Below are 24,261 nucleotides of genomic sequence, written 5' to 3' on the forward strand. Positions count from 1 at the left end.
AAGCAGTGGTACTGATAACAGCAAAAATCTAGAAACTCCTTCCTAACTCTCTAGGCTGTCTGCTGGCCCTACAGACTTCAAATCTGCCAGCCTCTCCCCAACTCAATCACATGAGATAAATTTCTTAAATCTTTTTATACATTATATACATATATGTGTGTGTGTGTGTTTTGAGAACCTAACTGAAACATCTACTAAAAGAAGATAAAGACTTGCCTGTTTTATAAGAAACAATATAGAAGGCAGATTCCCTAGAGGATTGAAGAGACAGTCATGGACAAAAAAATTATGAATTTAGGCCCTGGGGTAAAAGTAAGCATTATCAGAAATAACTCAAAGTATGAGTCTGAACTGGAATTAAATGATTATTTGATAAGAATAATGACAGGTCTAATGGATTTGGTGGTTTTGAGTGGAACATACATAAAAAAAAGAAAAAAACTAACAAAAACACCAGAAAACAATAATGAAAATTCAGGATCTATGGAGAAAAGACATGGATTCTACTAGCTAAAATCCAATCTTTATCTAACATATCACAAAGAATGTTTTTAAAAATTTTATGACACTTCTGAAAAAATAACAAATTTTAAGAAGGCTAACTCTGCCACCTAGTGCCATACAGTGTTAGAATACAGTTGCTTCCAGGTGCTCAAGGAAACTATGGAAGAGTTATGACTTACAATATTTACAATGAGTACAATAATTTACAATTGTAAAAATGGTATCCTCAATTTATTCCATCTTCCTTCATTCACAAGTGAGATAAGTTATGTATTTATTATTAGAATAATGAAGGATGTGGCTACCATTACACCTATTTTAAGTAAACATGACATAAATTTGGAGTTGTTACAATTTTAGTAAAATCTTGTATCCTCTTGTGGAATGTCCTATTCCATCTTCCTCTCTAAATTAACTGTCTTTGAAATCCATGTTCTATTTCTCCTACTGCATCTATTATCTATGCTACTCAATGTATTTGGTTAACACCCTCATTTATACCATTCTTTTAAAAATAGTCTTATTCTCCACATGGTTGGCAGAATAATCTATTTCAAAGGCAAATAACTGATATGTATTTCCCTACTTAATCCTGTAAGGTTTTTTTAGTCACCTGAAGACTATACCAAACTATTTTATAAATATTAAACTTCATCATAATCTGACCTCTGCCCAAATACAATTCAGCTTCTCTGAGAAAGAGAGGAAAAGTATAAAAGAAAAGGGGAGGAAGATAGGAGGAACAGAAGAATAGGCAAAGGAAACAGACATGCAATTTAAAAAATTAACTTACGCTAATCAGTAGGCCTTATTTTCCAGCATCAATAAATAGTGACTATAGTGACCCAGGCAAATATTTACTCACAAGCATTCGTAAATGACTGAATTCAAAAACAGAAGCACAAGTTTATCTTACCTTAGCAGTCTTAATATAGTGGCTCAAAACTTCTGCTCTAATTTTTAATGTTTGAGCATGAAGAATCTCTCTAACAACCCAAAAGCTTACCTGCAAATGAAAAATAGGTGAATGGTAAGATTCTTTACTTACAGGATGAAAGAATGACAAGAGCTACTTGGTGAACTACTGAGAGTTGTATAAAAATACTTTCTCTTGCCCCTGACTCACCACCAGGACGTAACTCTTCAAATGTTGCACATACTTCATACACATATATAGACAGACAGAAATAGACATGTGTATTTGTTTGTGTGTCAGTCTTTGTCACTAAGTCATGTCCAACTCTCTGTAGCCCACCAGGCTCCTCTGTCCACAGGATTTCCCCGTCAAGACTACTGGCGTGGGCTGCCACTTACTTCTCCAGGGAATCTTGCCAACCTAGGGATTGAACCCACATCTCCTGCACTGGCAGGCAGATTCTTCACCGCTGAGCCATCAGGGAAACATATATATACATTTGTACAGACACATAAAAACATCATAATGATTTTTCATCTATAAAAGCGAATGTAAAATTTGAAGGAAAAGAGAAAGCAATAAAACCAGAATGATGCAACAAGAACACTATACAAGTGTTTTTTTGCTGTATTTTAAAACACTCTGGCAGAATTAGATAAGCTCTAAGATCAGACACTGTAAAACATGCTACTTATAGTATGTTTTTCTGTGTCTGTGTAATCACATGCTGCCATTTATTTACATGGAGTAGAATCCTAAATGTAAAGAATCTCAAGTATGGTTTTCCTGTTATGAATTGGATAAAATATAAAACTACTTAAAGAAAAATATATCTAAGTCATTCTAAAATCAAGATTGTATTTTTTTTTTTTTGCTTTCTAATTCAATAAAACCATCTTCAAGATTTCTTTTAAAAAACAATAAACATCATTCATCAGAAGGCAGGATGGGTCTGTAACATTACTAAAATGCTCTGGTGAAAATAGTATGCTTATCATATGACACAGAGTAATATGTATGTAATATATATATATTTTTTGTAATATACATTTTTTATATAACATATTTCAATTCATGCACTATGAAAGCAAAATCAAAGTACTATCAGTTCGTTCAAAATTCTACAAATCTGAAAGTAGGATGCAGTTAGAAATCTCAGTGCAAAAATAAAGCCACTGCCACCTTTTCTTCTGAGAAATATTTCATAATTTACTTGCAACTTTCATCTATAAACAAACTGTCAAAATTTGTATATTTTAAAATGTATATGTAAATGTAAACTGAATATAGTTTACAAAGACATCTTTATATTTGTTACTATATTTGAGCTACTAATGACAATAATTATCCCTGATTCTAATAAATTTTACTTCTAAAATGTATCTAAAGTTAAGGTTATTTTAACAACAACCTTGTGCTGTCCTGTGCTTAGTCGCTCAGTCGTTTCCAACTCTTTGCAACCCCGTGGACTGCAGCCTGCCAGCCTCCTCTGTCCATGAGGATTCTCCAGGCAAGTATACTGGAGTGGGTTGCCATGCCCTCCTCCAGGGGATCTTCCCAACTTAGGGATCGAACCCAGGGCTGCCTGGGCACTGCAGGTGGGTTCTTCACCGACTGAGCCACCAGGGAAGTCCAACAACAACCTTGTTAGAAAATATTAATTACGATTCAATCTAAACTCCATGATCACTGACTTAATAGATTTAATGCCAAATTTTAAGACAAAAACTATGGTAATTTAAAAACATGGCCACAAACTCTTTGTCACTCCTCACACTGAACGTAGCTCATGACTACTTCAAGGAATAGAAAATTAACAAAACTGAGATTGACTTCCATGACAAGGTCATAAAAGAACATGCAGCCCTGCCTTGATTGTTGGAACATTCTCTATGGGATTCCTAAACTACCACGTAAGAAGTCCAGCTACCCTGAGGCCACCATGACAGAAAGGCTAAGTACCGGTGCTTCCCAACTGACAGTCCCATCTAAAGCCAATCAAACCTGATAATACTGCCCCAGAATGATCAACAGCAAGATACACTTTAATGAAATTATTGGACTTCAAAGAGAAAAATCTTTAGGCTAAGAAAAGAGAAAGTGACTTTTAAGGAAAAGAGAATTTAGTTATCATCAGACTTTTCAATAGCAACACTTTGCCAGAAAAAAATGGAATACTACATCAAATATTATCAAGGAAAGAAAATTTCATACAACAGACAGGCAAACTTATCAACATGTAAGAACTCAAGAATTATTGTTCCAATGAGCCCTGCCTGAGTAAATGCTTGGAGAACAGGCTTCAGAAAATCAAATGACTAGAGAGAAACACCAACATTAGAAAGACAGTGAACATTAAATACACACATTCACAGAAATGAGAATGATAAGGGTTAAAAGGAGGAGAGTACATTATATAATGCCCATATGCCCAGACACTATATACTATTTACTATAAAAGAAATACAACATTTGCAAAAATATGTACTTAACTGTTTAAAGGAGTATTATTGGCATTAGTATTGCTATTCTGAGACTGTTATTTGTTGACGTAGGTTAAGGCAAATGAGTAACTTGTAGGATACTGTATCATGCCCTGTTTTCATGGAAAACCTGGTTGCAGGTGTGGAAGAAAGGATATACAGATATAATATGGAAGACATTAAGTAAAACTCTGATCTTGAATTTGAAGTATTAGTATGAATTTATGAGATATTTTATCTTCAAATAGTGGTACATATATATATGTGTGTGTATGACATATAGATATCCTAGCTATATCTGCTGAAAAGGCCTAGAAATTATGGTCACTCTATTAGCAATGAGCATTTTTAGCACCTAGGTTCATTTCCTACTATAAGAAACCAATATTTGTTAAAGAAATGCTGATTCCAGGCAGAGAGCTGGTAATGGACAAAATGAACATGCAATGTCTTTGCAAACAAAAGCAAAGAAACTGTTCAAGATTACAAGGGTCATGAGAAAGGTCATGAAAGCAAACCTGGACTCCTGTTGGCCAAAGACGGGATAGTATGAGTTTCAATAATGATAATAATGGCAATGGAAATACTGATTCACATCATTTATGTTTACATTTATGAGTTTAAAATAAAATTAAAAAGTTAAAAACTACTGTCATAGTTAAAGGATGACAGAACACCAATTCATTATCTTCAAAACTGCTAAATAATGAGAAAAAAATCAAATATTTATCCGTCCTTACCTGTATGAAATGAATCTCTAGGTATGCAAATACTAGATGAGGGAAAAACGTCTCTTTATAAAATTATCCCCACTAAAAGTATTTCTGTATATCTAATATCTAATGTATCTATTAATATCACAAAAAAGATCTGATGAAGAAACCCCATACAACCCAGACTCTTGCCAAAGGCACTGAACCCGACTGAACCTTTGGAATTAGCTGCTAATTTCCAGAGAACATAGAACATATTAAACTACACAAAATGCAATCTAGACTATGGGAGACTCTAGAGGTTCTTCCACACAAAACAGTAAGGAAGAGAAAAGGATAAAGGGAGAAACTGCAAATTAAAAAGTCTCAAACATTTAACAAATTAAAAAAACTGGTCAGGCTAAGTTAGGGATCCATATTTATGTGATAAAAACTATAAAAATAAATACATGACAGTGAGTGCTATAAAAGTCAGGGCAGTACTTATTGTTGGAGGAAGAAAGTGTGTGAACTGGGATGAAGGGACATGGAGGGGTCTCTAGTGTAGTTCCTCAACTTTCATTAAACCATATGTTTGTTTTGTGGGTTCTTTTTGTATCCATGCTTTATTTTACAATAAACAGTTTAAAGTAAAAAATAAGAGAATAACACACATGACCAGATAAATCTGAAAATGATAGAACATCTGAAAATGAAAAAAAAAAAAAGTGAAATTAAAATTAGAAAGAACTGAACGAAAAAGTCCATGAAGAGAATGATCTCTGTTTTCCTTATTCACTAATATATCCCCAACATCAAGACCAATATTCAGGACATAGTAGGACCTTAGTAAATATTTAAATGAATGAAAGTAAAAGTTGAGTCATTTTATATCAATTAGATTTCAAAGTTTAATAACACAAAGTGTTGATAAGGATACACAGTGATGAAAGTGCAAAGCAAACTGGTACAATCATTTTAAAAAATATACACTGTCTTATGTAGTTAAACATGGATATACTCTCTCTGATACAAATTTTGTGTTTAGGAACACATGTTTCAAACAAATCACAGTGTTTTCCCCTTATTTTATGGGAATCAACTTAGTAAGTTTAAGCAGCAATTTTTTTTTTTAAGCAAAGACCAAAGTACATATTGCCTAATACAGGTAAGTATTATTTCAGAAAACTTTAGTTTGCATATTCAGTTACAATGTAAAAATATTTTAACTTATTGTGGGTCATACCAAAAAATGTTTGAAAGCCACCAACTAGAGAAACTACTGCACGTGGGCACCCAACCTCTTAGAATATTCATAGCAACATTCTTCACAACAGCAAAAAATTAGGAGACACATTAGTCCACCCCCAAAATTAGTCTACCCTCAAAAGAATGATGAATCCTTTCTGATACATTCATGCAATGAAGTGCTAGAAGACAGCACTGAAAATCAATGAATAAGCACTATATACATTATCATGGATACAGCACAGAAATACAAGTGAAAAAAGCCAACCACAGAAGTCTATATATAGTCTGATGATACGTTTTACAAAGACGAAAAGCAAGATATACAATATGTTGTTTAGGGGCACAACTTTTTCTGGTAAATCTACTTGTATAGGAATTATAAAAAGAGCTAAAATTTTTAAAATCAAATTAAGAAAAAACAAAAGAGAAAAAATATTTTTCAGATAATAGTTACCCTTTAAGTGAGGACAGAGCAGAGACCATATAAAATGCTTCAACAGTTTTGGTAATATTCTTAGTTTAAGTGGTGAATTCACAGTTGTTTTATTATAATACTTTCTAATATAGATTAGATTAACCATATGAACCTGCCAGTTCTATAGGCCAGAAATGGCAGTTTCATAAGATTCAAACAAACATTTAATGTATTTTAGGAATGAATCAAGTATTTCATTAAAAAGTAAATCTTACTTTTATTCAGAGGTTATTTCTAACTGTAGCTGCTTTATTCAAGCTTTTATAATCATATAAAAGTGCTATGAAAATCTTTTATTTACAGCCAAACATATGTTAAGCTTTAAAGATAATTTCCTAACTTTTTATCATGGAATCTTCAAACGTATACTGAACTAAACATGATAATAATGAAGTCGCCAGTACAAATCAACCAGCTTCAACAACCAAGTCATGGCCAAGTTTTCTCAATTGTACTCTCATCCCACTCTTAAGTGCTCCATTAATACGGTGAAGCAAATCACAGACAACATACGATAGCATCTATCAACACTTTCAAAAAGGAGTATTTCTACAAACAAAACCTAAAATGATTATCATTCCTAAAAACATTACTTTCTAGTTAGTCAAATTTCCAATCATCTAGGTAACATTTAAAAAAAACGTAGGCAACCTTTCCCCCAATTAAAATAAAAATCAGAAAGTCACTGGCCAGAAGGCACAAATACAAGTGACCAAAGAAATAGCCAAAATAGAATGAATATTAAAATTGTGATAGAGTCAAGTCACAGGAGACTATACAAATACTTTAAATGTTTTCAAAGTGATTTTATCAATATGATACAGTAACATTTCATGATATGTTAAGACAACAGGACTGTAAATTATATGTACAACATGACTTCTATTAGATCAAGAAAAAATTAAGAATGGAAGAATACATACTAAAATATTAGTAATAGTCATCTCTGGGTGATTTTGCACTTACCCCCCAGCTTTTTATACATTTCTACATTTTTTTTAGTTTTCTGGCAATGTATGCTACTGTTTTGATAATCAATTAAAAAAGCATAGTTTCAAGAAGATGTGGGAGAGTTCTATTTCTGGTAATGTTGAGAAGCAGGTATCTCTGGAAATGCTCCTCTGATTATAATTACAAATTATAAAAACAATATTTAAAAGCACAAGAGAGGAACCAAAAGCAGGCATAAACTGGAGAACAGATCTTTGAAAGAAGTAAGATGCAGTGGATGAGATTTGCACTCATAAAATTAAGTGTCTGAGGATGTTCAAAGTTACAATGTGGTGCACCAAGAATTTTAGCAGAAGGCCACAGTATTGATGGCCTAATTGTCAGATAAATCGGCTAGACAATAAGGGGGGATATTCTGGAAAGGTAAGAAAAGTCCCCTAAATCTATATAAAAACTCCATCCAAATCTCCAGGTGACCTTGGAACTGTGCATGTGCAGGGGAAACTTTAAGAAGTCCAGATAAAGACAAAATCTGGAAAGAACCAAGCTCTTCTCCAACAAGAAAGAGAATTGAGAGTCTGAGCCCAGCCAAGTTAACTCAGTCGGTCGCTCAGTCGTGTTCAGCTCTCTGCGACCCCGTGGACTGCAGCAGGCCAGGCCTCCTGGTCCATCACCAACTCCTGGGGTTTCAATGCTTTTTCTCTTAATACCCAGTCAACCTTTTCTTTTTCTTTCTGTGTCTGGTAATTTTTTCAATTGTATAGTCATCATTATGGATAATACGTTTTAGAGATTGTGGATTTTGTTGTCTTCTTTCAAACAGTAACGATTTTACTTTAGCAACTACCTGCTAAAATTGTGTCAGATGGGACAAAAAAAAGGAGGACTCAACTATATGCTATCTACAAGAAACTCATTTTAAAAATAAAAGTCTCTTTGTAACTTCTTTTGTAATTTCCTACTTCAGATTTCCCATCACACTGCTAAGAGAAAATAATAAGAGTAATGGAAATAACTAAGTAATAAATTTTATTATAGATCAACTGTAATCTTGATTAAGTGTAAGAGCTTTTGGTACACTGTGACATACTCTGAACAATCTTTTGACTTACTTAAGAATAATATTAGTGCTTAAAAATCTAAAGTCAAATTTGTGGGTATTGTGACAATGTTTTTGTTGGCAAAGAAAAAAGTTTACCATGATGATAAATCCTGATCACTCCAGAAAAAATTTAAAACAACTGCCATATAGTTTAAATAATAATTCAGTATAAGACATATTTGCTGTAGGTTCCTTACTAATGGTTTAATCTAACTGAAAAAAAAAAATACGAACTCACTTCCATTTTGGGTAATGCAGTGACCCAAATAACTTGAGATATACTATTTGCTATAAACCCCTAGAAATGCTGGGTTAAAGAGAAGCATTTTTTAAAAAGTAGGCTTCCCTGGTAGCTCAGCTGGTAAAGAATCTGCCTGCAATGCAGGAGACCCCAATTTGATTCTTGGGTTGGAAAGATCCCCTGGAGAAGGGATAGGCTACCCACTCCAGTATTTTTGGGCTTCCCTGTGGCTCAGATGGCAAAGAATCTAGCTGTAATGCAGGAGACCTAGGTTCGATCCCTGGGTTGGGAAGATCCCCTGGAGGAGGGCATGGGAACCCACTCTAGTATTCCTGCCTGGAGAATCTCCATGGACAGAGGAGCCTGGTGGGCTATAGTTCATGGGGTTTCAAAGAGTCAGACACAACTGAGTGACGAAGCATTGCACATGACTAACTTGAAAAGAGTTCACTTGAGGCCAAAAATAAAGGAAATAAAGGCAAAAAAGGAAAGGGTACGACAGCTGCCATTGGCAGATTTCCTCTCAAGAGCATAGGGATCTGGGATTTAATACACCTTCTAAGTAATAACATAAAGCTTCACACCTCTGCCCTCCCCCATCAGTTCCTATCTAAGAGATCTTCAAAGAGCTACAGTTTTGGTGAAAATGTAGACTAAAACAATTCACCCACTGACAGAAGGAGACAATACAGAAGAGGGAGAGGATTAAGTCTTCCTTAAGAATTTGTAACTTGCCCTTAATTGGATTTAGAGCTTAAACTTTCACTACAGAGTAGTACAGATGTCCCCTAACCAAAACACAGAACATAAAAAATAGTCCTAGTTCTGAGAAAAAAAAAAAAAAAAAAATAGTCCTAGTTCTGTAAAAGCCCTTGGTAACAGTGAAAGCAAAAAAAATGAATGCCTCTAAGAATGTATATACCCTCAATCTAGGCAGCAGCAAAATTCCCACAGCTAAAGCTTAAATGAACATAAGCTCTCAATTCAAAACTACAAAATGCATAAGAAGCTATTGTGAGTATGAATCAGCATATACAGAGCATTAGTACTTCAAGGACTTTGGATAATAACAGAGAAATTACAAAATAAAAAGTTGAAGATGACTTAAGAAATTGGAAAAAAAAAGTGGGGGGAGGAAATGACACTAGTATAAAAAAAAGTGCATAGATTTGAAGCAGATTTGACACATTGGAAGAGAATTATTTTAGTGAACTGAAATATAGATCTGAGTAAATAACACAGAATGGAGCACAAAGGGACAGATGTAAAATATGACAGGTTAAGACACAAGTAGGAAAGAACATAAAGTTCCAGTAAATTTCCAGTAGGAATTACAGAAGGAAAAAAAAAAGAAAAAGATTATATGGAAAGACACTGATGAGATATTGGTTGAAACTGATGTAAAAACTTAAATTACTTCTTAATGAAAAATTACACACTGAGGAATTGAATTTCGGAAATTAAACATCAAAATTTTATAAGCAACTCACATGATTAAATCTTCTTGTGAAGGCAACTGCATTTGGTGCAGAACTGTATTTTTCTTTTTTATTCCATCCACAACTTGAAAGCTCCTGAAAAATTAAATATAAATTCATGAAAAAGCCCAGTTTTATTGTTACATTAATGGTTTAAAAGCATTAAAGACAGTTGTGTACTTTCCCAGACTGGTTTATTTAATAGTATAACCACTCAGTTAAATCACAAAAAACAAATTTTATAAGAATACAAGTGGGCACAATTACTTATCCATATGAACACAGATAATTAGATCCATATTCCATATGCAAAATTATAGGTTCTTCTTTGAATAGATCTGAATCCCAAAAGGAAAATCTACAAATAATGAAAGATGAGCATCCCAGAACATAAAGTGAAGCCTACTTGTTGCCAAGTCCCAGTCAATCATTCAGAGCTTCCAATCAACTTTTTAGTAACCTCAAACTTTTGAGCTGAAAGCCAACGACCCCAAGCATTTGAAGAAACCCCTAAAAGGGGATGTTTGATTCCCCACAGATCTATCAATAGAATTCAAAGAGCTCAAGAACTTAGATGTAAAAAAAAAATTATTTTGTTTTACACTAACCTCCAACTGAAATGACATTGCTTTTAATTATACATGTAGGCTACCGACTGTAGAAGAATTGGCAATATATGTGACTTATCACTAATAAAACACAGGTATTTTCATATCACATTACAGTTGGTACAGATATCTCAAAAACATCATTTACACTCATCACTGCTTTGAAGTTCTAATCTCAGCACCTCTAGATACTTAATATATTAACAAAGAGGCACATATATAGCCATAGGACAGTTTTAAAAAAATATTTTGATAGGTACGTTATTAGAACTGATTTTCTTGGATTTTAAATAAGGGTTCAACTCCAGAAGCTTCAGTTTTCCAAAGGGGTTCAAGGGTCAAAACAGGTTAGGGACGCTGCTATAATACAACCACCATGGTCAGAAAGAGACATAATCCATAGGAAAGAAGAATTTCAAGGACACTGAGTTAGGGTGGAAAAAAAAGAAAACTGAGAAAAGGACAATATCATGTAATTATTACTTCCGGATAGATATTGCTCCCTTTAAATAGAAAAAATAGAAGGGTACAAACAAAGATTCAGAGAACTAAATAAAACTTTTGGACATGAAAAATATAATAAAATAATTTTTATAAATCAAGAAAGATAAAGGTGACAATACCTTTTAAACAATAAGCTAAATATGGGGGCAAAAATATTATGTTAATTAGAAGAGTCCACTAGAGTCAACTTCTGAATAATAAAAATAATTTTAAGAGAATACAGAGAGAATAGAGGAAGTAACTTATTGAAAAAAATGCTAATTCAAGATAATGTCTCCTGAATCTAAAGGATGAGAAAAGACCTGTCTAATGTCCATTACAAAAGATTAAAAAAAAAAAAAGACTCAAACCAAGGTCTAGCATCAAAACCTGTAGCACACTGGAGACAAAGAAATCATAAAATCTGTCAATTCAAAAACAAAAAACAAAAACAGATAACATACAGAAAAAAGGGATCAGAAGGTATCATGTATTTCAACAGCAACTCTAGAAGACAGAAGACAACTGAAACAAAGCCTTCAAAATCCTAGAATTCTATATTCAACAGAAGTATCAATTAAGTATGAAAGTACATCACAGACATTTTCAGAAAGTCTCGGACAATCTTCCTTTTAGGCACCTATTCTCACAGAGCGTGTAGAATATGTCTTCCATCAAAACAAACTAGCAAAGTCAGAAAAGGGGAGAGAAGAGCCAGGAAACCAAGGAACCAAGACCGAAAGAAAATACTGGAAATTCCCAGATTAAGAGTAAAGGGAGATTCTGAGACAAAGCTAAGAGCAGACCATAAGAATGATAGTCCAGATGGTAAATAGCAAGGATGGAAATTCCAAGAGAGACATCTCTGAAAGATGAAACACTATGTGGAGTGTTTGAACACAGAGAAAACACACTCACTACATTCATTACTGGCAGAAAAATGAGTGATAAGTCATAGAGAGAGCTAAAGGGATTCCAGGTAGCTCAGTGGCAAAGAACGCTCCTGCCAATGCAGGAGATGCAGGAGACGTGGGTTTGAACCCTGGGTTGGGAAGATCCCTTGGAGGAAATGGCAACCCACTCCAGTATTCTTGCCAGGAAAATCCCAAGGACAGAGGAGCCTGGCAGGCTACAATCATGGGATCGCAAAGAGCTGGATACTACTGAGCATGCACCCCAAAACAGAGAAAGTTAAAGTAAGTTATTTAGCTGAAAGAAAAAAAATTTAAGTAAGTAATCATGGATCAAAACAGAGAAAGTTAAAGTAAGTTATTTAGCTGAAAGAAAAAATTTAAGTAAGTAATCATGGATCAGCTTTCTCTACACCTATAAAGAACAGTTGGGCCACGATTACTTATTCATGTCAAAATTGTGACATAACTATAAAGAAAAGAGGAGGAAATAAATTGTGCAAATATGAGAGGAAGAGAAAATAAGAGTGAAGTCATCTTCCATAGTAGAGAGTCAATAAATCATATCCAAAATTGAAAACTCATAAGCAATAGGCATTTAGATATGTTATCTTTAAAACATATATAAAGTCTTCCAAATAAGAAAAGTTAAGAGATGTGGATGGGTGTTGGGCTCAAAGGTGGAGGTTGGAAAGGTGGGAACAACAGGATATTGCTATATTTTGCTCTCTTGTGGAAATATTTAGCTTGTTAAGCATGATATATGCATATCTTCAATATAATTTTAAAATTAAATAAAAACAAAAAAGAATGAACTGAATTAGGAAAGACTGAGGAAGTTATGATGTTATTATGACACTTTAAGAAAAAGGCAGTGTTCCCTGGAATAGGGTAGTATTAATGGATACTGAAAATATCACTTGGTCAAAAACTGGATCCACATAGTGTAAGTTAAGAATGACGTATCCAGAAGTACTAAAACTCCTAAGTTTCTGGCTTGAGCAATTGAGATGGGGACTACTGAAAAAAGAGACAACAATTATCACTTTAACACAGCAGGTCAACAGTAAATGTTCTAAAGATATAAAGTACTTTTTTTAAACCTAGATTTTGCAAATTTCAAATTTGAAATTACTGCAGGAAAAGAAAATGACAGAAGCAACTCTACAGTTAAAAGGAATTTGAGTACTTTGTACTCAGCCTAGATATATGCTCATGTCACATTATCTTCTAGTATAGAAACAAAATATTTAGTGGTAGATATTACATTAACATAAACATGACACATGATAACTATATTGAAAACATCAAACTGCTAGAAAACATGTTTGGTCTTCCTAAATATCACAGTATATTTATACAACTATATAAAGATGTCAAGGTTTAGGACAAAATTTCTAGGATTAAATCCATCAACTCTGAATTTGTTTTTAACCAATTAACAAAATTTCCAAATTTTTATTAATGCTATAATCAAAGTGTCTCTATGAAATTGCTATTCAACTTATCTAGCTATTTGACAAGTCATTTTCCTGTCATAAGTAAGGCTATATTATAATTTTCTGCAATAAGTAAGGCTATATTATAAATAAAGAATATCCTTGCACCTATTCTGACATTTCTGATCATTTCCTAAATATACAGTCCTAGAAGCAAAATCACTAGGTCAAAGAGTAGGAACCCTTTCTTTCAAGGTCTTGATACTTGTCAAACCACACTTCTGAAATACTGGATCATTTATACTAGCACTACTGTCAGTTTCACAAGCATCTTATCAAAACTAGGTGTACTTAATTTCCCCATCTATAAGAGTAATTACAGTTGTTAAATAAGTTTGTGAAACAGAAAATCGGAGGGTGGAGAGGGGCAGCAGGGAGGGACCATAAACCACCCAGAAACCCACCACCTGAATAAACCTATGTAAACATCTTCCCTATCTCCTTTATGTGCATATAGAACTACTGACAGTAGCCAATACATCTGTCCTTTTCTGTGTGATCTAATCTTCTGACTCTGGGCTTAAAAAGTTCTTTCTTCCTTAGAACATAGGTCTTAACAGTTGCAATAAAAAGCTAACCCTAAGGTAGAGATCACTATGTGCCAGGCACTACTCTAAGTGCCTTATACATATCAACTCATTTGATCCTATCTTTATCATTACAATTTATTATGACAAGGAACACAAAGGTAGCAGTGGATTATAGCCTTATTTTTTACATTAAAAATTTTTAAATTCTTTTCTGACTCCTCAAAATAAGAGATGCTAAGAGGTTTTGAAAAATCCATTTTTGGTGAATTGCAACATCACTAACTTAATGAAAAAATGCTTTTCCTCTTTAAGAAAACTCTGTTCGAAGCAGACCTGAAAGAAGGCAAGGGTTGAATGAGACTCCAGTCAAATTACTTGGGAGCAAATGGGTTAAAATCCCATGGGCGTTCTCCATCTTATACATAAAAAACATGTAGAAATAAGGAGGTTCTTTAAATTTTAAGATAGTACTTTCTGCTTCAGAAAACATTTCCCCTTGTAAATAATGTTACATTACTAGCTCATCTAATACAACATCAAACAGACAAGGATAGAGAACAACATAGTGGCTGCCAGGAATTATGGACGGAGGGGAGTGGGGGTGAGAATAGGATGGGTGTGACTACAAAGGGGAAGTATAGGTGACAGAGCTTCGTGGTGATGGAATATTTGTGTATCTTGATGGAGGTAGCAGTTAGGCAAATCTACACAGATGATAAAATGCCACAGGACTATACAGACTTGTACTATATAAACATCTATTTCCTGGCTTCAAAACTGTGACTCTAAAGCTATCTTTGGGGACTTCCTGGTGGTCCAGCGGTTAAGACTCTGTTCCCAGTGCAGGGGGCCCCAGATTCCATCCCCAGCTAGGGGATGCGAACTAGATCCCGCATGCTTCAACTAACACACGGCACAGCTAAATAAATTTTTTAAAAAAGGAAAAGAAAAACTGTTCCCCATCTTAAAATAAAATTATCCTTGTAGAATTTTTCTGTAACTTCCTGTGAATCTCTAATTACCTCAAAATAAAAAGTTTATAAAACAACAAGAAAAACCCATATAATGGATTATGAAGGAGACACTGCACTGGGACTCATTCAGTACTTCCCTCTTAAACCCTGACATGCATTTATGGTTAGCTGACCTTAAAGGAATCTGTCTTGCCCCATCTCTACCTCAACAGCCACTAAATATCTCTGTGGGGGAAAAAAAACAAAACAAAACTGCTTTTCCCTTTGTCTCTGTCTCTTTCTGTCTAATCTTTCTCCAAGTGAGACTATACCATGTGAAAAATAATTTCTCCTACCAGCACCATCCTGTATTGACAGGTTATCTGCCAGGTCTCAAGCTACTCTATACTAAACCACTTCCCATGAACACCAAAAAGTTAAAGTAAACTTAGTGACTCAAAAGATGTTTTTTTAGGGTTTGCCTCATGAATAGGACTGATTCAAGTTGAGTACACTATGTAAATAAGCCTCCATTTCAGCAAAGGCTAAAGGAAACAGAGTAGCCTCAATGCTTAAAATCTGCTCAAATGGGTTCAACTTGCAATTTTTAAAACAGGCAGTGAAGAGAAAGCTTCTAACAGTAATTCACATATACAAAGGCAATTTCTTAATGGTCACTAAAAGTGTATCAGAGAGAATATTTGTGGGTTCATTTTTAGCCATTAAACAGATTATTTTGAAAGCATGTGGGAAGGCAAATACCACAACTGATGACCACCTACCCTATGAAAGAATTACTGAATTTCACAGGAGCCACAGCTTCTCTTATGTCTTGTAGGTTTGTTCTGTAAAGTCAAATTCTTGGTCTAAATTTCATCTTGTAGGTTCCAACACTCTTAAAAGGACTGCTCTAAGGGTGGTGATGTAGGGATACCTATAGATAGAAGAAGAGAAAAGGCCAATATAGACCAGCTGTAGACAGAGACTGAGGGAAAGAAAGAAAAAGCGATGGAATTTGTAAAAGACTGCAAGGGTGGGGGTCCTCACAATGAGAAAATCACTACTGCTGAGGTAGGTATTCCTAGGCTCAAAACCTGGAAGATCTGGAGGGATCTGATATATCCAGTATATCCATTCAGCCTACATGGCTGCTTAGAAAGAAGTCGCAGCCTCAAATGAAGCACTCACTGCGACTCCTATGCTTCTAATCCACAGAATAAGCTCTGAAACTACATAATTCTAATGTAATATGTTAAATCAAAAATATCACTTCACTTTTCTAATGTACTCCCATTTTCTACTTCCCCAACCTCCCTCCTTCCAATACCTTAATGTTGCCCTTTACAGTGAGGTCAGAGATTAAGGCAGGAGCTATCTTCTGCTACCACTGAGGGTGTGATATACCTATCCTCCTAGTCAACAGCTTCTTCTTCACGTTCCCTAGTTCCCTAAGTCTGACCTTACCATATATTAAGAAAATTTTCAGTGAGAAACAGCAATAAGAACTGACAAAGCAGCTAACCTTACTTCCAACGAAATATGAGAAGAAAAGCCATATCTTCTTTGCTTTCTTCAAACCTCCCACTGTATTTATGGATTTTTATATTTTAAGCCTAATGAAAATGATACTTTTCATTAAAACAAGGACAGAATTATGATATTCCTGAAGTTGGAATTTTGGATGTTGCCAAGATGATAGCCTCTTTGCATATAAAAGAAATTTTGCATAGAGAAAACTCTTTACATGTATCACCAGAAAGATCACAATTGCAAGTTCTTCAGAAATGTTTTAGTAAGATTCAGAATGACCTATATGTACTTTTCCTCATTTAACCAGAATTCTTCCTCAATCTCTAGCATATTCCAGTTACACAGGAAGGTTTTTATCTATCCTGATATTATACTGATATAATCTAAATGACTTATTACACTGTTTGTGTATATTATATTGTGTTTATTGATATAATCTAAATGACTTATTATATTGACCTATGTCCCATCACTTCATGGGCAAATAGATGGGGAAACAGTGGAAACAGTGGCTGACTTTACGTTTTTGAGCTCCAAAATCACTGCAGATGGTGACTGCAGCCATGAAATTAAAAGACGTTTACTCCTTGGAAGAAAGTTATGACCAACCTAGACTACATATTAAAAAGCAGAGACATTACTTTGTCAACAAAGGTCCATCTAGTCAAGGCTATGGCTTTTCCAGTAGTCATGTATGGATGTGAGAGTTGGACTATAAAGAAAGCTGAGCGCCGAAGAATTGATGCTTTTGAACTGTGGTGCTGGAGAAGACTCTTGAGAGTCTCTTGGACTGCAAGGAGATCCACCCAGTCCATCCTAAAGGAGATCAATCCTGGGTGTTCATTGGAAGGACTGATGCTGAAGCTGAAACTCCAATACTTTTGCCACCTGATGTGAAGAGTGGCAAGAGTGGTCATTGGAAAAGACCCTGATGCTGGGAGGGATTGGGGGCAGGAGGAGAAGGGGACAACAGAGGATGAGATGGCTGGATGGCATCACCGACTCAATGGACATGGGTTTGGGTCGACTCCGGGAGTTGGTGAGGGACACGGAGGCCTGGTGTGCTGCAGTTCACAGGGTCGCAAAGAGTCGGACACGACTGAGTGACTGAACTGAACTGAACAGAATAAACAATAAAGCACAGAACTTTCTTCTTTGAACATAATACATGTCAGAGGACTTTCAGTCAGATCCTGTCATTTCATAAACATTTGGGAACCTCTAAGAGAAGTAAATGTTATCCAACGTAATGACTACAGTATAGATTTCAAGCACAGCTGCTAATGGAGAGAAAATCTGATTGCAAGAGAGCTTTCTGTCATAACTCGCCCTGTGCTGAATAACGTATACTCATTTTGAGGAGAAATCCCATCAGTGTAGTGAATGTGGCAATGCCTTCAAAAGAAATACAAGTTTTATAGAGCATCCGAGAATTCATAATAGGAAAAAAACACAAAAATCCTACTAATAAACATGGAAAATTCCTTAGAATACAGTCATTGCTTCCTCAACATGAGAGAACTCACATTGGAGAGAAGCCCTGTAAATGTGTAAGAGCCTTCTAAAGGGAAAAAAAAAAACCTTCATGATCAGAAGAGAAACCATACTGTGGCAACCTTTGTATATAAGAAAAGTGTGAAAACTTTAACAAGAGTGGAGCCTCAACTAAATACCAGAAAATTCATTCTAGAAGTTAATGAATGTTTACCTTATGGTGAACTTTTGCCCTTACTGAACACTGAAGAATTCATACTAAGGAAGAAAATGTGGATTATGGGCAGAGAGGGAAAAAAAAAGTTCTGCTTCCATAGAACAAGTGTACTTGATAAAAGTTACATTCTTGGACTGGGTAACAGACTTTTGCAAAAATAACTAAACATGGTAAACAATGGGAGATGATACGCTTGCAGGCTATACAGTGTAAAGCCTTGGAATGGTAACTCAAATTCAAATATCGAATAAGTATTATTCAATCACTACAGACACACCAGCAGACAAGTTTCTGCCTTGGTGGAATTCATGTTCCAGTGAGACTACCAACGCCCCCAATCTCTAAAAACTTGACTTCTGACCACCCCCAACACTTACCATCTCAAGACTTCTGTCGTTTTGGTCAAAATCCTATTTATTACTGATGGAAGCTACACTTAACTGAAGCTCTTACTCTGAAGTCACCACCCAAACTTATTCTACTTTCAGGAATCCTCAAAGACCTAAAGAGTATTTTAAAGGTTAAGTAGTCCCTAATCCCTTGTTTCACTCATCTAAATTTTTTTTTAATGAAGCCTAATGACAGGAAATAGATTATATTAGTGGCACACTCTATAAATGGCAAAACTGAAACAAAATTGCAAGTCTTCTGGCTCATGTCTTTTATGTTTTGCTACTAAATTATTTTTTGGAATACAAAGGGCTTTAAAATAAATGTTAAAATAAGTGAAATTGAGAATAGTTGAGAATTTTCTGAGCACCCACAGAAAGAGCTGTGAATGTTGGACCGATTAAAAAAAGAGAAAGCAAAATATATGGCAATTCACTTCCCAAAGTGAAAGTCACTCAGTCATGTCTGACTCTTTGCAACCCCACTTGACTACACAGTCCATGGAATTCTCCAGGCCAGAATACTGGAGTGGGTAGCCTTTCCAAGGGATCTTCCTAACCAAGGGATCAAACTGGGGTCTCTTGCATTACAGGCAGATTCTTTACCAACTGAGCTATCAGGGAAGCCCATTTACCCCCCAAACTGGTCTAATTTAAAGAATAACGAGAACAAAAAGACAGTGAGCAACTGTGGTAGTTAAGAATTGTGAGGATGTATTAACAGAACAGATGACAGAACTACCAGCTTTTTTCCTTCCTTGTAATCAGTGTAAGTGCAGTGTCAGCAACCATATATCACTGTGTCTCCCTCCCATTTCTATCACTAAGGAATGGTTACTTAAAAGGAGGAAGAGGAGGACAATGAAAAACTGGGTTTTGTCTGAGAGGAATCAACATTCACAGAAGTTTCCAAATTTGGCCATGCTGCTTGAGCCAGGGGGCAAATGAAGATTCTCAGGATTTCTGTAGCACTAGCTATAGGAACATGAGGGCATGGGATTTCTGCAGCACTAGCTACAGGGACATCAGGGCAGTGTCCACATAAAGGAGGATCCAACAGTAAATACAAGTAACAGAGTGAGGTGAAACCTGTCTTAGGTCCAACAAACATGTACGGGAACTAGGTAAGGTTCATACTCTCTGAACCAATGAGCTGCAGCCCTGTAAAAATACTGTGCTCTTTTAATAAATTTCCTTCAGCTTTGACAGGGAAGCACAGGGAAGCAGAAGGGGAGAAAAGTTGTTTAGGAAGTAAAATCAACTGGAGATACTAAAGAACAGAGGAAAGAGGACAGAGGGAGAAGAGAAAAGAATGACTTGCAGGTTTCTGACTGGTACTAAAAATGGATAGACAGATGGTGCAAACCACTCAGACAGACAACTTTAAAACCAGAGCAAACATTTTTTCTGTGTAACTATTAAGTAGTTTGTAAAATTACGGAACTTTCCTTTACCATTAAATTCTTTTCATTGGTAAACATGTTTTTCTCCCATTATTCTCTATTATAAAACAAAAAAACAAAGTGGCAAAATCTGTTCTTTTGTCTTCCTTCACTTTCAAGCCATTTCAAGTGTGACACAAGGTTGGAGAAAAACCAGACTGAGCATTAAGTCTGACTCAGATCTGCTTAAAGACCAGATTTCTTCAGCTAGTGTTTTACTGATGACTAAGGATAGTCTGTGAAGAAAGCTGAGCGTTGAAGAACTGATGCTTTTGAACTGTGGTGTTGGAGAAGACTCTTGAGAGTCCCTTGGACTGCAAGGAGATCCAAACAGTCCATCCTAAAGGAAATCAGTCCTGGGTATTCATTGGATTCATTCAGCATTCAGGACTGATGCTGAAGCTGAAACTCCAATACTTTGGCCACCTCATGCGAAGAGTTGATTCATTGGAAAAGACCCTGATACTGGGAGGATTGGGGGCAAGAGGAGAAGGGGATGAGAGAGGATGAGATGGCTGGATGGCATCACCGACTTGATGGATATGAGTCTGAGTAAACTTCGGGAGTTGGTGATGGACACGGAGGCCTGGCGTGCTGTGATTCATGGGGTCACAAAGAGTCAGACACGACTGAGTGACTGAACTGAACTGAAGGACAGTCTCTATATAATAAAAAATAATTTTTGACATCTCAAACATAAGACCAATAGTTTTCAGAGGGAAACAAAAGGCTTGGAGTTTTTCTTTTTTTTCCCTGAACAATTCTGAGGTAGACAGTGCAACAGACAGGCAGATAAACAGCTTTATTCTGAGAAAATAACTGGACTTTCTTTCTACAAGTCAAGAACAAGTTTAGGGGCAAAAGTTTAAGTAAATTCTGCATGTTATGAAAGACTTGGGAATACAGAATTTCACAAGCTGGTAAGAATGGCAGTGATCTACTTATGGAACGGAATTAATGGGAAATATATAAGTTGCAAGTAACTCAGAAACTGCCTCATTTGCAGAAAACTGAGACCTGTGTGGTTCAATCACCGACTTGCAAATCCAATCACCAAACCACAAAGCTGGATTCAGAATCTACATTCTTCAAAGCTCAAATTTAGAATATTTTATTTCAGAAAATGTGAATAAATCATCACCTGAAATAAAGTTACATGTGGATATATACACAGAATACTGAGTTTTGACTAAAACAGTTTTAGTGTAACTAATGATCTTTTAAATAGCTTCATTTTATATATTATATAGTTTTTAAAGCTTTATATAAAATTATAGAGACTTGAACATTGGTATAATGGACAGAAACATGAAGATAAATTTTTTTGGTTCAGTGATAACCACTGTTTTTTCATATCTGAGGTTAAATTTGGATTTAACAAAAATAATTCATTTGGTAGTCAAGTTGATATTCTGACTACATAGTCATAGTTGATATTCTGATATTTCTGACTACAAAGAGAGACTTCCTTTTATGCTAATAAATGAGACTAATACATTAGACTGAACAACATCATGACTTCAAAAATCTTTTGTTAAAGTTATCAATAGCAAGAGTTTTACATAATAAACAAATAATATCTGTACAAACAATATGGAAAACAATTTGGCAGTATTTAATAAACTTAAGGATGTTAATGTGCTACAACTCAGTAATTAACGCACTAAAGTATAAACATGGATGCTAGTCAACAATGTTGGACATAAATAGACAAAAAAGAAAATCACAGGATACCATACATAAAAAATCTGAAACCTGCAAAAGCAAATACTGCTAAGGGAGAACATACACTTATAGAAAATCAACAACTAAATGCACAGTAATGATACAGATCAATACTGGATAGTGGTTCCTCTGGTGGGAGGAGGGAAGACAGGTGAATATAGAAGGACGCAGACTGGCTTCAACAGTACTTGGCTAGGTAGGTACACAGTTTCATCTTGTTACACTTTACATCTTATTACATGTCTTAAATATCCCAGGATAAATCAAAGATGTTTTTCTGCTAGGTGAAAAAGTCCTGTTGATGCTGCCAGAGTTAATGTAATCTTGAAGATTATATGAGATGGATATATGACAAAAATATTTTGGTGTTACATTGCTTCTTCCAAGAGTTACTGCTTCAATTTTGAAAAGAAAAAAAAAATTCTCTCGTTGGACAAACACTAAACACTGTTCATTTTCTCATTCTAAGTATTGAGTTTCCACTACATGCCTGATAAAATAATAAAAGTATCTGTCCTAAGTGTCCTCATGTAGCTTAAAACCTAGTGGAAGTAGCAAGCAATAAACATATAAGCCCAGGATTAACATCACTTTACACCTGATCACTCCTTCCTTCTTAAAAATATGTCCTTCACTTGGTTCACTGAATTTCACACTAACCTAGTTTTCCTCTTAAATCGCCAGGTGCTGCATCTCAATTTCTTTTGCTAGCTTCTCCTAAATAGGGACACTAAATAGGTCCCTTCTTTTCTCCAAGTATTTTCACTCTCGGTAATCTCACCCATGCTTTAAGTATCTCTACACTGACAACTCCCAAACTTACATCTCCAGTCTGAACTGGGGGAAAAATATATACATATACATATATACATATACATATATATATATATATATATACAGTATATATTACCTAACTCAGCATTCTCCTTGGCTGTCCAACACACATGTAAAACTACACATGTCCAAAGCCAAACTCAAGCTGTTCCTTCAAAATCTGCTCCTCTGGCCTTTCTCCACAGACTACACTTCATATTCTGTTCCCTATAAATGGCAGTCCCAGGAGCTATGAACACAATACTAACCATTTTCCATCTCAAAGGCTATGGAGTAAATGTTTTAGGTGTCAGGCCAAAAATTTTGCCATCATCCTTGACTCCTCTTTAGCATACAGTGCCTGACAACTTGGCACCACCTCCCCTCACACCCTGACCAAGTCACCTTCGTCGCTCACCCGGTCTCCTCGACTCAGTCCTTGGTACCTGCCCCTCCCTACTCCCACGCTAGCTTCCCCACACACCCTGGTCTGTAGTCAGGAAGAGCTACTTAAAACCCAAATCAGAAAATGTCACTTGTTTGCTCAAAACCTGTGCCATAGCTTCTGATCTTTTCCAGAGTAATGGTTCCCCAGGTCCCATGCCATCTGGCCCGCTCACCTTCTACTAGACTCTCTGAGTTCACTGGCCTTTGTCCTGGGATTTACACCTCACTCCAGTAACCTTTTCCCTTATGTGAGCATAATAAATAGTTTACAGCGGGTAGATGCATAATAAATGTTAGTCTAATTCTTTTTTGAAAATGCCTTGGTTTGTTCTTGTCTCTAAGATACAACACACAGTCATATTATAAAGTCACAAAATAAAGGTATAAGGAAAGGTATTCAGGGCCACTGTAGACTTGTATATACCACACCAAATACACTATATTTTGTTCCCCAAAGAACTAAGAAAGAAACTTATGGCACTACACATCGGCAGGGTTCTCTCTGCCTGGAACGCTCTTCCCCCCAAACAGGCGCATGGCTGGCTCTCTCATCTCGTCCAGGTCTTTCTCAGGCGGTGGCTTTGCAGTGAAGCCCTTCTGATCACCCCGTGCAAAACCGGAGCTCTCACTGCCCTCACACCCTGTCCTCTCCTGGCTGGCTGATGCTTTCCATGATGCACTACTGGCTCACTTTACTCAAATGTAAGATGCACAAGGGCAGCATCTGACACAGAACAGACACAAAGTAAATAATTATTGAACCACAATCCAAAAATGTAAAACTGCAACTGACAAGTCCAGTGAAGTAGTAGGAAGTGCTGGGAGAGCCTGGGTAAAGAGAAAAAAGCTCACCTGAGAAAATCAAACTTGACTTGAGAAGTGAAGGATGAACATGAGTTAGTTAAGTAGGATTCACACAGGCTCAGTGTGAGAGGGGCTAAAAGGCCACTGTAGCTAGACCAGAAAACAGGTGGAAAAGGTGGACAATGAGGTTGGAGTAGGTAGGAAGAGGCAAAAGTTAGAAGAGATTTGTAGACAATATTGGGATAGTTTGTCTTTATCTTCAGAGTGACAGGAAGCCACTGAAGCATTCTAAGCAGAAGAATCATGAAAGCAGATTTACATGT

At 35.7% G+C, this 24,261-nt stretch overlaps 1 protein-coding gene across 2 annotated transcripts in view; it reads right to left on the reverse strand.

Annotated features, from left to right (window-relative positions):
• RALGPS2 (Ral GEF with PH domain and SH3 binding motif 2) overlaps positions 1-24,261 on the reverse strand; it is a 155,477-nt gene that overhangs the window by 80,194 nt on the left and 51,022 nt on the right. For both annotated transcript variants that reach the window (XM_070474019.1, XM_070474020.1), the window contains exons 5-6: positions 10,106-10,189; positions 1,421-1,510 (exon numbers count right to left, since the gene is read on the reverse strand). In XM_070474019.1, coding sequence (XP_070330120.1) covers positions 1,421-1,510; positions 10,106-10,189 — 174 coding nt within the window. The remainder of the gene's footprint in view (positions 1-1,420; positions 1,511-10,105; positions 10,190-24,261) is intronic.

The sequence above is a fragment of the Odocoileus virginianus genome, chromosome 11 (genome assembly GCF_023699985.2).
Source record: "Odocoileus virginianus isolate 20LAN1187 ecotype Illinois chromosome 11, Ovbor_1.2, whole genome shotgun sequence".
NCBI lineage: Eukaryota > Metazoa > Chordata > Mammalia > Artiodactyla > Cervidae > Odocoileus > Odocoileus virginianus.